Source organism: Lactuca serriola, chromosome 5, assembly GCF_051521515.1.
Source record: "Lactuca serriola cultivar US96UC23 chromosome 5, Lser_US96UC23_V15, whole genome shotgun sequence".
In the NCBI taxonomy this organism is placed as follows: domain Eukaryota; kingdom Viridiplantae; phylum Streptophyta; class Magnoliopsida; order Asterales; family Asteraceae; genus Lactuca; species Lactuca serriola.
In genome coordinates this window covers 332,319,801-332,333,131 of record NC_136412.1, presented here as the reverse complement: position 1 = coordinate 332,333,131, position 13,331 = coordinate 332,319,801, and the positions used below count along the sequence as shown (strand labels likewise).

At 39.4% G+C, this 13,331-nt stretch overlaps 2 protein-coding genes and 1 non-coding gene across 3 annotated transcripts; 1 reads left to right on the top strand and 2 right to left on the bottom strand.

Moving 5' to 3' along the window:
* Positions 1-6,403: 6,403 nt before the first annotated feature.
* Positions 6,404-6,477, bottom strand: TRNAV-CAC (transfer RNA valine (anticodon CAC)). The gene has a single exon. It is a non-coding gene; the product is annotated as a tRNA-Val (tRNA).
* Positions 6,478-6,480: 3 nt separating this feature from the next.
* On the top strand, positions 6,481-9,662 carry LOC145055239 (myosin heavy chain-like protein). The gene is made up of 15 exons (XM_079003537.1): positions 6,481-6,633; positions 6,727-6,814; positions 6,922-6,968; positions 7,135-7,224; positions 7,322-7,375; positions 7,694-7,771; positions 7,842-7,910; positions 8,012-8,158; positions 8,253-8,400; positions 8,504-8,535; positions 8,680-8,769; positions 8,857-8,961; positions 9,043-9,198; positions 9,283-9,392; positions 9,477-9,662. Exons 1-15 carry the CDS (start codon positions 6,598-6,600, stop codon positions 9,550-9,552), a joined length of 1,326 nt encoding a protein of 441 aa, XP_078859663.1. The 5' UTR covers positions 6,481-6,597; the 3' UTR covers positions 9,553-9,662.
* On the bottom strand, positions 9,608-11,775 carry CRR2 (Tetratricopeptide repeat (TPR)-like superfamily protein). Its single transcript, XM_079003536.1, has one exon. The coding sequence runs from the start codon at positions 11,645-11,647 to the stop codon at positions 9,698-9,700; it is 1,950 nt and encodes a 649-aa protein (XP_078859662.1). The 5' UTR covers positions 11,648-11,775; the 3' UTR covers positions 9,608-9,697.
* Positions 11,776-13,331: the final 1,556 nt, after the last annotated feature.

Below are 13,331 nucleotides of genomic sequence, written 5' to 3'. Positions count from 1 at the left end.
AAGGAGTAAGTGACCAACTCGGCGAGTCGGCCAAGTGGACTCGGCGAGTCTGGTCTGTGCGAGGAAAACCCTAAATCCGGGGCTTGGAGCCTATTTAAACGTCTCAATCTTCTTCCTAGGGCTCCTTTACAGCCTCTCACACCCAGAACGCCGCACCTTAAGCCCCCATTGTGTTCATTCAAGCTTTTAGCCATTTTTGAGTGGTTTTAAGGAAGAAGAAGGAGTGGGAATCTTTGAAGCATCAAGGAGTGGTCTTGGATCCGAAGTTTGGGGAGCATTTCAGAGCATTTGAAGGTATTAAGTCGTTCCTCTCCTCCAGATTTTCCTTGGTTATGAGTTTTGGGGCTTTTAAGCCATGTTTAAGATCAATCTTGAGCTTGAGGTCCAGATCTGAGGTTGCTACCTCAGATCTATGTTTGTTTTGGTTTAGAATCCCGTAAAGTATCAGCCATTGGGTGGAAATTGGAGCCTCTTGGTCTTAAACCCTAGTTATTAGTGTATTTTGCCTAGATCTCCCTCTCTACACGTAAAGTTTGCAACTTTACGTGGGGAATAGGCTTGGGAAGGGTAGATCTACAGTTTGGAGTTCATGCATGACTCGGAAGTCCTCTGCATGTAAGTGGATCTTAATGGACTCAGCGAGTCCTTCGAGTGGACTCGGCGAGTAGCTTGAAGATGAGGAGGAACTCGACGAGTGGGATGAACAGCTCGTCGAGTCAGATGAAGATAGGCATGAACTCGGCGAGTTGGATGAACAACTCGGCGAGTTGGATGAAGATTGCCGTGTGCTCGGCGAGTCTGTTCTTAGACTCGGCGAGTCAGGTCGCGTGGTCCCAAACCCTTCGAGTTAAGTCTCGAGTCAGCGAGTCGAGCCAGGACTCAGTGAGTTGGACAGACAGGAATCGGGAATCAGTAGACTCGGCGAGTCAGGGGCTGACTCGGCGAGTAGAGTCGCAAGTGGAAAGACTCTGGAATTATGAACTCGGCGAGTCAGTAGGGTGACTCGACGAGTAGGGTTGACCTGGAAGGTTGACTTTGACCAGAGTTGACTTGGTTGACCTTTGAAGGTCAGTTAGACTAAGTGTTATGTTGATATTGGTAGCTCGGGGAGCTAGCGGAGCAGCAGTTCGGAGTCAGTGGTCAGGTAGCGGTCAAAAAGGGTTAGCAGCAGCAGTTCAGCAATATCAGGTGAGTTTCCCTTTGTATGAATGGGTCTACGGCCACAATGCCGGCCCATGTAGTTATAAGTAGAAGACCCGGGGGTTAGCCCTAGGCACAGTATGCTAGTATGATATTCGGACGAGGTCCAATGATAGAGGGCGGGTGCCTAAGGAATGGTTTATGTGATAGTTTATACTTGTTGTCTGTGTGATACTTGTATGTGCCTGGTAGGGAGGTGAGTGAGGGCGAGGTACCGTATCTCACCAATAGCAGAGTGTGGATGGCGTTCCACATCTCAGTAGCAGCAGAGCAGGGGCAAGGCCCAAGTTAGGAAAGGAGTGAGGGTGGGCTGGGCCCGTATCTCACTATCAACAGGAGTATGGACGAGGTTCCATGACTCACCAGTAGCAGGACACGGGCGGGGCCCAGAGATAGGCGAGGCCTTAGAGCAAGAGTTGTTAGTATATGTTTAGTTTATGTAATGTTATGTGATGTGTTTATGTGCTATTATATGTTAGTGGGCGAGGCCCTGTGACAGGCGAGGCCTGAGTGAAACAGATCTGTATCCGAGCGGGGCTCGAAGCCAGGCGGGGCCTGGAGCGGCAGGGCCGTTGTATCGGGCGAGGCCTGGGGTAGAGGGCGAGGCCCAGATAGCGGGCGTGGCCCAGTATGTGCAGTACGTGGTTTTGCATGGTATGTGGTAAGGTGGGGAACTCACTAAGCTTCGTGCTTACGGTTTTCAGTTTTGTTTTCAGGTACTTCCAGTAGCGGAGGGAGGAGCTCGGGGTGATCGCATGGCACACACCATAGATTAGTCAGCCTGGGAATGTTTACTCTGATAATAAACATGTGTTTTGAAAACTTATACTCAGATTATGTTTTGGAATGATGTCTTTGTTTAAAGTAATGATTTGTTAGAAAGAAATTTTTGGTCTTGAATTTTGGGATGTTACAGTAATGGACCTTGGATGATGTAATAAATCTGATGTAATGAATCCCCCATTATGTTATGTTATCTTTACATTATGGTATGTTTGTTATGTTTATATTATGGACCATTTGCCTTTATCATTACAACATTATACTTTGCATTAGACCATTTGCATTTACATTTAACCAATTTCAACATTGCACTTTACCATTAAAGTAATCAACTATACCATTTGTTAATACATTTGACCATTTTTAACATTGTACTTTGCCATTAGAGTAATCAACTATACCATTTATGTAACGAACCAAAAATACGACCCAAAAATTTCGTTTTTCAACATAACTAAAAACCATAATCTGAGTGTCATATCATAAAACCATACATGATGTATCTCAAAATAATAATAAAACACTGTGCGGAAAACTGTATCATATCCATGTCATATAAAAATCAAGAACTAAATCAACTCCCAGGATAAAAGCTGAAGCTGTGGTGTGTGCGATGCCATCATCCCGAGCTCTTCCCTTTGCTTGCGGAAGTACCTGAAACCAAAACTGAAACTGTAAGCACGAAGCTTGGTGAGCTCCCCCAAATTACCACATACACACAATAATATATCAAGCACATTCTGGGGCCTTGCCCCCTCCATCGGACCGAAGTCCGAAGCTGACTGACTGGGACCTTGTCCCCTACATCGGACCGGAGTCCGAAGCTAACTGACTGGGACCTTGTCCCCTACATCGGACCGAAGACCGAAGCTGACATCAGACCGAAGTCCGAAGCTGACTGGGACCGTGTCCCCTACATCGAACCGAAGTTCGAAGCTGACATCGGACCGAAGTCCGAAGCTTACTGATCATAACATAAACGTATCATTTAACATGAACACACATAATCCTGTCTGAACCACGAAGGCATCAAACACGCTAACTACTGCATCAGATAAAATCCGGATACTACTGCTAGCTAAACGGGCCGGCGTTGTGGCCTTAGACTCGTTCCTACTGAAAGGGAACTCACCTCGTGAACTGGCTGCTGAGTGAATAGCTCTGAGGGCTAACTGCTGCTGCTCCGGTATCTCCCCGGCTACAAGTCCACAAACACACTCAATCAAATACTAAACACTGCATTGGGTAAAATGACTCTTTTACCCTTGGTCAAAGTCAACTCTCAGACAAAGTCAACTCTCGGTCAAAGTCAACCCACAGTTGACCTGACTCGCCGAGTTGGGCCGCCAACTCGCTGAGTCCCTATTCTCACTCCTCGACCCTACTCGCTGCTACTCGTCGAGTATGGCATCGACTCGACGAGTACCCCTTCGATCCAGGAACTCAGACAATCTTCATCCGACTCGCCGAGTCATATGAACAACTCGACGAGTTGTTCTTGAGCTTAAGAAGATTGCCTTGGACTCGCCGAGTTGTATGAACAACTCGCCGAGTCCCCCCATTACTGAGTCTACCCTCAAACTCGCCGAGTCCACTCCACTACTCACTGGTCCCACTCGACACCGCTCAAAAAGGAAGAAATCGGGGACTCGCGACTCGACTCGCCGAGTCGTTCTTCCGACTCGCCGAGTCACTGCCATGCAACTATTCTACACTCGACTCTGCTCGAATCCAATACATCCAAAAGATAGATCTGAGTCCAATAAGCTGATTTACCACGTAAAGTTTCCAACTTTACGTGTACAAACGCATGAACAAGGGAATAAAGGCTAAAAGATGCTTAAAAGGGGTAGATCTAGGGTTAATATGCAAAATAGCTCCATAAAGGCAATAGATCTGGTCTCTACAACTCCTAAATGAACAGATCTAAGGTTATCTCGGCATAAGAGAGCTTCCATATCAACATAAAGCTTTGAGAAAGGCATTAACAAGATCTAGAAAGGGTTTTAAGGCATAAAAGAGAGGGAAAACTGAAGAATACCTCAAAGAGCTCTTGCTTTCCCTTGAATCTCTGCTGTGAAATCCTTCTCCTTGCTCCTTTCTTCTTCTCCTTCTTCAAGCCTTCACAAATGCACACAAGATCACCAAAAAAAACACTCAAGATCGAATTAGGGTTTTCTCACAGCTTTAGAGGGTGAAGGAGGCGATATTGGGGGCTATAAGGTGGCTTAAATAGTGGGCAACCCGGGGATTTAGGGTTTCTCCCAGACGGACAGACTCGCCGAGTCCAGAATATGGACTCGCCGAGTCGCCAGCTAACACGTGCTCGAAATCCCGACCCTACTCGGCGAGTCAGGCTATGAACTCGCTGAGTCCCTCTTGCAAAAATTCAAAATAAATACCAAGGAATTATCATACCGGAGACGGGTCGTTACAATTTATTAATACATTTAACCAATTTCAGCATTATACTTTACCATTAGAGTAATCATCTATACTATAAACATAATAATTTCATAAATATTTCACAAATAACTACAAGTAACAACTTCATACCAAAACAACAGTTACATAAGCATAAACACTTTTACATTGTCAATCCAAAAGTAAACCCAAACATTCCCAAATGATTTACACCTTCAAAACTACTATTGTCAGCATGACAAAAATAAGAAATAAAATCCCTACAATTAATTCTACCAATGTCTTCATCTGTCTCTGCCACTGCTCTGTGTGAGATGGGTCGATAATGATGTGACCATCTTCTTCATTGTACCATTTGAAAAAACCACAGTCCTTTCATTCCACCTAGAAAAAACAACAATGGAGATAAATTACATACCTTTTTTTAGGGTTTCTAAAGAAATTTAAACATTAAGGCAAATTGTTTACCTGGTAATTAGGGAAACCCTAAATTTTTTCCATAGTTCTCAGGTGTTCGAGCAACAACTACCTTACACATATCTCCACAACCACATCTAACTACTCTTTTGTTTCTCGATCTTGAACCACCTTGAAAGCTCGATTTGGCAGAAAAAAGTTTACATTTTACAGAGAGATAGAGAGAAAGAGAGAGACAAAGAGGGGGGGGGGGGGTAAAAGAATAAGGGGTGTTAATTTGGGGTCGATGTTAACAAATGTGTGTTGGGGGTTAATTTGAGATAGATGTAACCAGTTAGTAAAGGGAAAAACGATGAAAATCATTAAATGAAACAAGAGGGGAAAATGTGAGGCATCTATGGCAAAAACAAAAATTAATTTGGGCATAACCATTTTTTGAGTAAAATTGGGGGCTTTTGTGTTAATAACCCTTTATTGTATGCAAAGAATTAGTCGATTTTCTTGAGAAATTATAAAGTAAAACTGAGCATGTATCAAGAATTTTAAAACCATTGATACATTTGTTTTCTAGAGAACTATTAGAACATCTATGGGGGTGGCAAGTAAAAATGCAATTTTGTGCACAAGTACGAAAATATGTAACAAATATGACAAGTATTGTGAGGATTTTGAGAAACTTAATGTCTTTATTTATTTTACGATTTTGTTGGACCCGACAATGAAATCCTCATTTATCGAACATTTTTTTGAAAATTTTATTTAGGTACAAGAACATAAATGATGACGAGATCGATTTGAAAGTTGCATCTTTTGTTAAGGAGGTTGAGAACAAAATGAATCAAATCGTTGTTGATTCTCAGTTTTCGAGTTTTCTGAAACGTAAGCCTAAGCGTTTGCAAGCATGACTTCTTCTTGGATATCTCACTGTTGACTTCAGATTAGAAGAACTCCATGGGGGTGTGGGTCTTCTGGTGACTCGTCGGATCCTTCGTGAAACTGTGTGTTGGATTGGGTTTCATCAGTCTTCATAGAATCTTGAGTTAGGGATTGACGGTAGATTAGGTTCGGGTTTTGTGTGTCCGATGGGAGTCAAAAATCATTGTAGGTTACTTGTGATGGAGTTTGCAAGATTTGGAAATCACTGTAAGCGGCTTTGTAGCACACTTTATAAGAATTAGTTATAAGAACATTTTGTTGGAATTTTTGGGAATTGATTGTCGAGGTATTGAGTTTAATATTTTGATAGTGTGGCAAGGGAACATTATGTTATAGTTTGTATGTATGGTATGGATCAAAGTACAATGGATCTTGTGAACCAGTAGCTTTATTCTTGCTTCAGTTTGGACCGGTCATTGTAGTCTTATCCCGACTTGAATCCACTTGGCAGTATCTATAAAGTGTTTTATAAAATTTAATTATTGGTAAAGAATTATAAGAATACCTATCTATAAAGTGTTTTATAAAATTTAATTATTGGTAAAGAATTATAAGAATACCGTGAAAAGCATAAGAAAATTGAAATGTACAAGTTTTTTTAAAAAGTAACATTTAGCAACTTGATTCCATTCAAGTTAACTAGTGTCTGAGCCCGGGTTCGAACCGGGGACCTCTAGTGTGTGAGACTAGCGTGATAACCGACTACACCACCCAGACAACTTGTTGATCAGATCAACAGATTTCTAATTGTACGAAAGTTCAGTCTCCTTTCACCGCCGTAGCTGTCGACGACGGCAAGTCAAAACTTAAAACTTCAACCAGCTTTCTTTCTCCGCAATGGCGTCGCATCATGCATCTCTCGGCCGACGGACGGTATTCAAGCGATCTGTCTCAGTTTCTATTATCAATCAACGTACACCATGTGTTTAATTGATTAATTTTGGAACTTGTACATTTACATTACAGTTGGAAGATATTCGTCAAAAGAGGGCAGCTCAGAAATTAAGCAAAACCTCATCTGGACCTGATCTTACAAGACCTCCTAACCCTAGCGGTAACATTTCTGTTAAATATATGGTTATGTATTCTATCTCTTACTTACAGATCAATTTGTACATCGTGCATCGTGTTAATTGGATCTGCGTTGTGTTCTGGTGTCAGAGATTTTTGGAATCAAGAAATCATCAAGCGGAAGTGGAATCTCTGAGGTTGCTTCTTGCTTAATTCTTCTCATTTGATCTAGTTTCGTTAGCAATAGTAAAAAACGTTTTGAATTTTGGGTATATGCCATTGGGGAAAGATTTTGTTCAAATAAGATGATGCAGGTCATTAGAAAGTTTAAATTGTAATTCTTACTAGAGAATTTTGTTGCAGAGTGATATTAGTGGCTTGGTATCACAGTTACAAGAGTTGCAGAAAAAGAACTTAGAACTAGATGAAGAGAACAAAAAACTGAGCTCAGAGGTTTATAACTTTTTGCTTCATACACCCTTGTTCTTGAATCCTACTCTTTACTTTGTGATCAATGATGGTAACTCAACTTTTGATTTTTGTGATTCAGCTTCATTCTAATGAAGTGGAGAATGACATGCTTCGGAAGCGTGTGAATGACCTGGTATGTTCCTTTGAGAAAATATATGCTCTCTTGTTGGATCATGAAGTTAATTCTCTAGTTCTAAAACATCAATATGGACAAAGTTTTGATGTGCTTTCTATTACAATCCAAAATGTCCATGAGTGTTTGATTTTATGATTCTTCCCTAGTGTTTAAGAAGACAAGATAATCACCTCCATGGCCTTGCAGATGTTTGAAAATTGCAATCCTTTCATGGATGTACAATCTTCCATCTATACCTGGTGTTGTGTAATAATTTGGATGTGATATTGAATATATATATAGATTCATATACATGATACATGCTATTCATTGTAGGAACAAAATACTGTACCCTCATTGAGAAGAGCTCTTAAGGATGTTGCAATGGAAAAGGATGCAGCAGTTGTTGCAAGGGTATGAACATCATATCATTTTCTGTTTTGTTTCATTGAAGATTTCACAACTAATAAATGTTTTAAAGTAGGAGGACTTCTCAGCTCAGGTACGAGCACTTAAGAAGCGTCTAAAGGAAGCAGAAGAAGAGCAATATCGAGTAATCATTCTCAGCTGTTATTTCATATTACATACAGCTAAATGCAAGAAATAGCAACGAAATTCAAAGCATGTTAATTGTTTATAATCTTGTTGAAATAGGCTGAGGAAGATGCAGCTGCACTAAGATCAGAACTAAATTTATTACAACAACAAGCAATCAGTGGTGCCATAACTTCCATAGGAAGCCCACCAGATGACTTGCAAGCTATGGAGAAGGAGCTTGCTGATTTGAAGACCCAGCTGGAGGTTAGATTGAGAGTTTTTATCTGTTGTTTTTTTTTTATTTGAAGAAAAAATAGGAGTGTGATAATAAATAATTAATATTCATTTCAATAAATAGCAAGAGTCGATGCTGAGGCGTCAAGAGGGAATGATGAGGAGGCAGGAACAACAACAACTAGTGGAGGAGCAAAGAAGGATATCTGCCATCATTTCTGAGAAAAAAGAGTTGGAAGAAAAGCTAGCAGCCATGTCAAGAGAGGTCTCAGGTAACAGTTTAAATTCAAATAATTAATTATATATTGTTTATACAAAACTAAGACTGAAACTTGTTATAATGTTTACATTTAATTTTTTTTGTTTGTTTTGCAGGAGTTAGTGACAGAGAAGCACAGTTCACAATGGTAAGTGAAAAGCAGAAGCTGATAAAATTACTATTAGAATTTACTCTTGAATGTTGAAGATTTTGTTGAAAACTGAATTTAAATTTTCATGTGAATTATTATTTTCTTTTAGTTGTTGTTATAGAGGGTATGTGATGATTGTAGGAAGAGAAAGAGAGATATGAGACACAGTTGCATGATATGGCTGTAGCTGTTGAGAGGCTGGAAAGTAGCAGACAAAAGCTACTGATGGAGGTGAGGTTCAAACTTTTGGGTTAAAATTCATTTACACTATTATTAATGTAAACATTTATAATAAATAATGTAACATTTTTTATACAGATTGATTCCCAATCTTCTGAGATAGAAAGGCTCTTTGAGGAGAATTCTAACTTGTCATCAGCTTATCAAGAGGCAACAGACATTATGTCACACTGGGAAAATCAGGTCAAATGCTCTTAATAAAACGCTTTTATGTTTTTTCCTTTAAATTGAACATTTCCTTTAAGTTACATGTGATGTATGCAGGTAAAAGATTGTCTCAAGCAGAACGAGGAACTCCGTAGCATGTTAGATAAATTAAGAGCAGAATCTATTATGAATAATGAGAATCACATTCACAGTGGTATATCAGAATCCTACAAAGAGGGGGAAGCTCATACTACTGAACTTGTATCCCTAAAGGTTACACATATAATTATACATCTTTAAATCAGCTTTTTTTTTTTTTAAATTAATTTATGCTTCCAAATGGAATTATGGACGCAGGGTCAACTTGCTAAAGAACAGAGCAAGGCGGAGACACTGTCTGCTGAGGTTTTGCAACTCTCAGCTCAGCTCCAACAAGCCATTCAAGCTTACAACGGTCTTGCTCGCCTGTACGTTTTCTTTTTTTACTCTATCCCGTTTGTTTGTATTTGACATGAATTAGACTGATGTTAATACGTGATTGATAATTGCAGCTACAAACCTGTGTTACGCAACATTGAGACTAATTTACTGAAAATGAAGCAAGAGGGCTCTTTGATTGTGCAGTAAACTGAAGGAGGTTCAAGTTCAACAATCAACACAAACTTGTTCTTGTAAACCGACATTCAAAAACCATCATATTTTCATTTATAAAAACTTTTTTACATGTTCATATGAAAGATTAGGAGTTGAGTATCAAGTATGCTTACAAACATCACCAATAATCTCCACACGAACAAACCCCATCTTTAAAATGGTGTATGCGATTCACATCGCGAACCAAAATCTCTCTATTAGCAAACTTAGACACAAACTTTGTAACCGAATGACAGTCTTCACATAACCGTAAGTTCTTGGTGATCCTAATCGTTTGTCCTCTACAACTATTAATCAATCCAAATGCAACCGCTAGTTTCTCACTATGACCCAATAAAATCCTCTCCTTTTCTTCCTCTTCAACATCATACAACACAACTTTAGTCTTGGGCTTATACCCTTTCTCCTTCATCTCCATTGATAATTTCAGGAGAAAAGCATGAAGTTGCTCAACATGTGGATTGAATTCATCAACCGAAACAAACGAGTAAACTTTCCGTTTCACTTCAATCCAACTACACCCGGATTTCTTTTCAAGTCCTCTACTTTGCAAAAGCTTCTTCACTCTTTGCACTTCATCCCATAACCCTAATTCCGCATATATCTCAGCCAAAAGCACGTAATTTCCCGCGTTTGTAGGTTCAAGCTCAAAAAGCCGCTTGCTTGCCCTCTCAGCAAGCTCAATGTTGCCATGAATCCTACACGATCCGAGAAGGGAACCCCAGACTTTAGGCCCGGGTTCGCTTCTCATTTCTTGTATAATCTTGGCAGCTTCTTCTAATCTATTGGCTCGACCAAGAAGATCCACCATACATGCGTAGTGCTCAATGATAGGTTTTCTTATAGATTCAAATAATCTCTTTCCATCTTCCACCAGCCCAGCGTGACTACAAGCTCCTAAAACACTCACAAACGTGATAGGACTAGGATCGATCTTGTTACGCAACATTTCATTGTAAACTTCAATTGCTTTTTCACCAAACCCATGCATTCCATACCCTGAAATCATTGCATTCCATGACACAACATCTCTCCTAACCATTTGGTCGAAAACCCGTTTTCCCATTTCAAGATCACCACATCTTGTGTACATGGCAATGAGGGATGCGATAACTGGTAACACCGAATCTAAACGTTTTCGTAGGATATACGCGTGCAATAGCTTACCTTGCTCTAAGGCTCCAAGTGCTGCACATGCTTGAAGAACACTAACCATTGTCACTGAATTTGGTGTTGATTCGTGAACTTCAAGCATCATTTCACTGAATAGTTGGAGTGCATCTAAGGGTCTCCCGTTTTTGGCATAACAAGCAATCATAGCACTCCAAGAAACAACGTTTTTTGAAAGGATTTTGTTGAAAACGTGACTGGCTTCTGATATGCACCCGAATCTAGCATACATGTCGACTAACGTAGTTGTAACATGAACATTGGTCTCGAACCCATGTCTCAAGATGTGGGCGTGTATCTCTTTTCCATAGGGTAACAATGAAACTGAAGTGTCGGATGCAACACAGGCTTTGAGGACGTAAGTGTAAGTGAATCTATCTGGTTTAATCCCGTCTGTGCTCATTGAGCATAAGAGATCAAACACGTTTATCCCATGACCAGCAAGTGTTAGAGCCTGAAAAAATGCGTTCCAGACGTATATAGTTCTGTTGGGAATTTCATCAAACACTTGGCGTGCGTGTTCCATTGAACCCAGCTCCGAATATGTGTTAATAAGCTTAGTTGCCAAGAACGGGTCTTGGTCAAACCCATCTTCGACAAGCCGACGGTGAATTGTAATGGCATCGTGGAGAGAATTTGCAACGGCGCAGGAAAGAATTAAGAGTTCGTAAGTGCGTTGAGTTGGATTAGGCTCTTGAGTGAGAGCTTGGATGGCTTGTTTGACGAGTCCTTTCTGACAGAGAGTCTGGATTAGGTGGTTGGTGTTGGTGGTGGAAGGAGGGAGAGTGACGGATGTCTGGTGGCGCGTGTGTGAGAGAAGTCGAGATGGGTGGTGGCGCGTGCGGAGTGGAAAGTGTGATTGCTGGATGGTTTGAGGAGACTGGCAAAACAACCACATGAGAGTGAATTCGTCGGAGATGAATTGTAGAAGTTCCGATCAACGGTGGTGAAATTCGTCGTTGATAGAAGTCGCTTCTTCTATACCAAACCAAGAAGAAGATAAATGGGGAACAACCGTGGCGCTCAAATAGCACATGTCTTTTAGTTTTAGATAGTATTTAAACCAACTTATATTCTGTATTTATTTAAATACAAGAAAAAAAATGTGATAAAATATCTCAAACATAACCATCCGAACTTATTTAAAATTTTAATCACTACGAAATTGAGAGTTTATATTTTTAGAAAATTAGAAATTTTACAAATATAATCTTCAATTTTTTTTTAAATGATCTCTTGGAAAAAAATGTAATTTTTTGGTTACCCTCTTCATCTGAGTAAGACTCTATTTCTAGATAAGAGTCGAACTTCCAATCCGTATATCAAATTGTATTCATCCTCGCAATGTGTAGTTTTTGTCTTCTATTTGCAGAAAATTCGTTGTTTTTATTTTGAAGTCTGATTTTTCTGAAAAGTTCTACAGATATTCCATTTAATTTGGCTTGATTTGAAGTTTTAGTAATTGTTTCTCTTGCTGGTTGCATCTTCTTCGGAGTTGATATTTGAAGTTTTCTTCGTTCTTTTGAATTGAGTTATGTTCCATCCATATCTTAGTTATTAAAATATCCTCATAAAGACATGTTATCATCATAATCTAGAGAGAAACCTATTTAAAAAAAATGGTTTTGAACTAATTTGTTTAGTTCATCATGGGAAATTATTTGATTTTCTTTTTATATAATTTTTGTTTCTCATAATGGATCCCAATAGCTCACCTTCATTGTTGGACCAAGTTTTTACCTCTATTTTTTTCCCTTGCTAGCATTCATAACTTGCCTAATAATTTCTTTGGGGTTGACCCCATTTAACCCAATAGCTTTTTTAAAAGATATGACATTTACATTTTGATGCCTAATATATAGTCTCCACTCCCCATGCCTATATCCATTGGATCTTGTATTTATGGACTTTATTTAATGTACTATAATCATCTAATCTTTTTCCAATTCTCTCTAGGTGTTTTCTACCGTGCTAATTACACTTAACTAAATCAAAATCTATCCAGTAATTACACTTAAATGACATGTAATTGGTATTTTTTTTATAAAATGATACATGACACGGTGGCAAATTTCCATACTTTTATTACTAGAAAGGAAATATAGTTATTATACAAAATCAAGCTGTTTTCTCTTACTAGCCACCAACGTTTTCTTAAGATTGTCTAGGATTTAGTATATGAGGCGACGTTCCTCCAAACGTATGGGTGGTGGAAGTCAAGGGGGCATAGATACGAGATCCCAAGACCGACTGCCAATGTTTAAAACTATTTACGACCGTCTCACAACTTTAATTTATGGCATTTATCCATTATAACATTTTCAATGATTTCAATCTAGCCCATTACATGAATCTAGTAGATCACTTGCTTTGTTACAAAAATCGAAGTTGCATCCAATTAGATTCTCATATTTGATTTCGTGGCACAACACATCAAAGGGTCACAATAGAACTTTCAAAAAATCTCCATGAATAAATTACATTTGATAAACTTTAAATAAGTTGCACTTTAGTTAGGGCTAGAACAACACGCACACACACACACAATTATAGGATGCAAAGACAAATTAAAAACGACACAA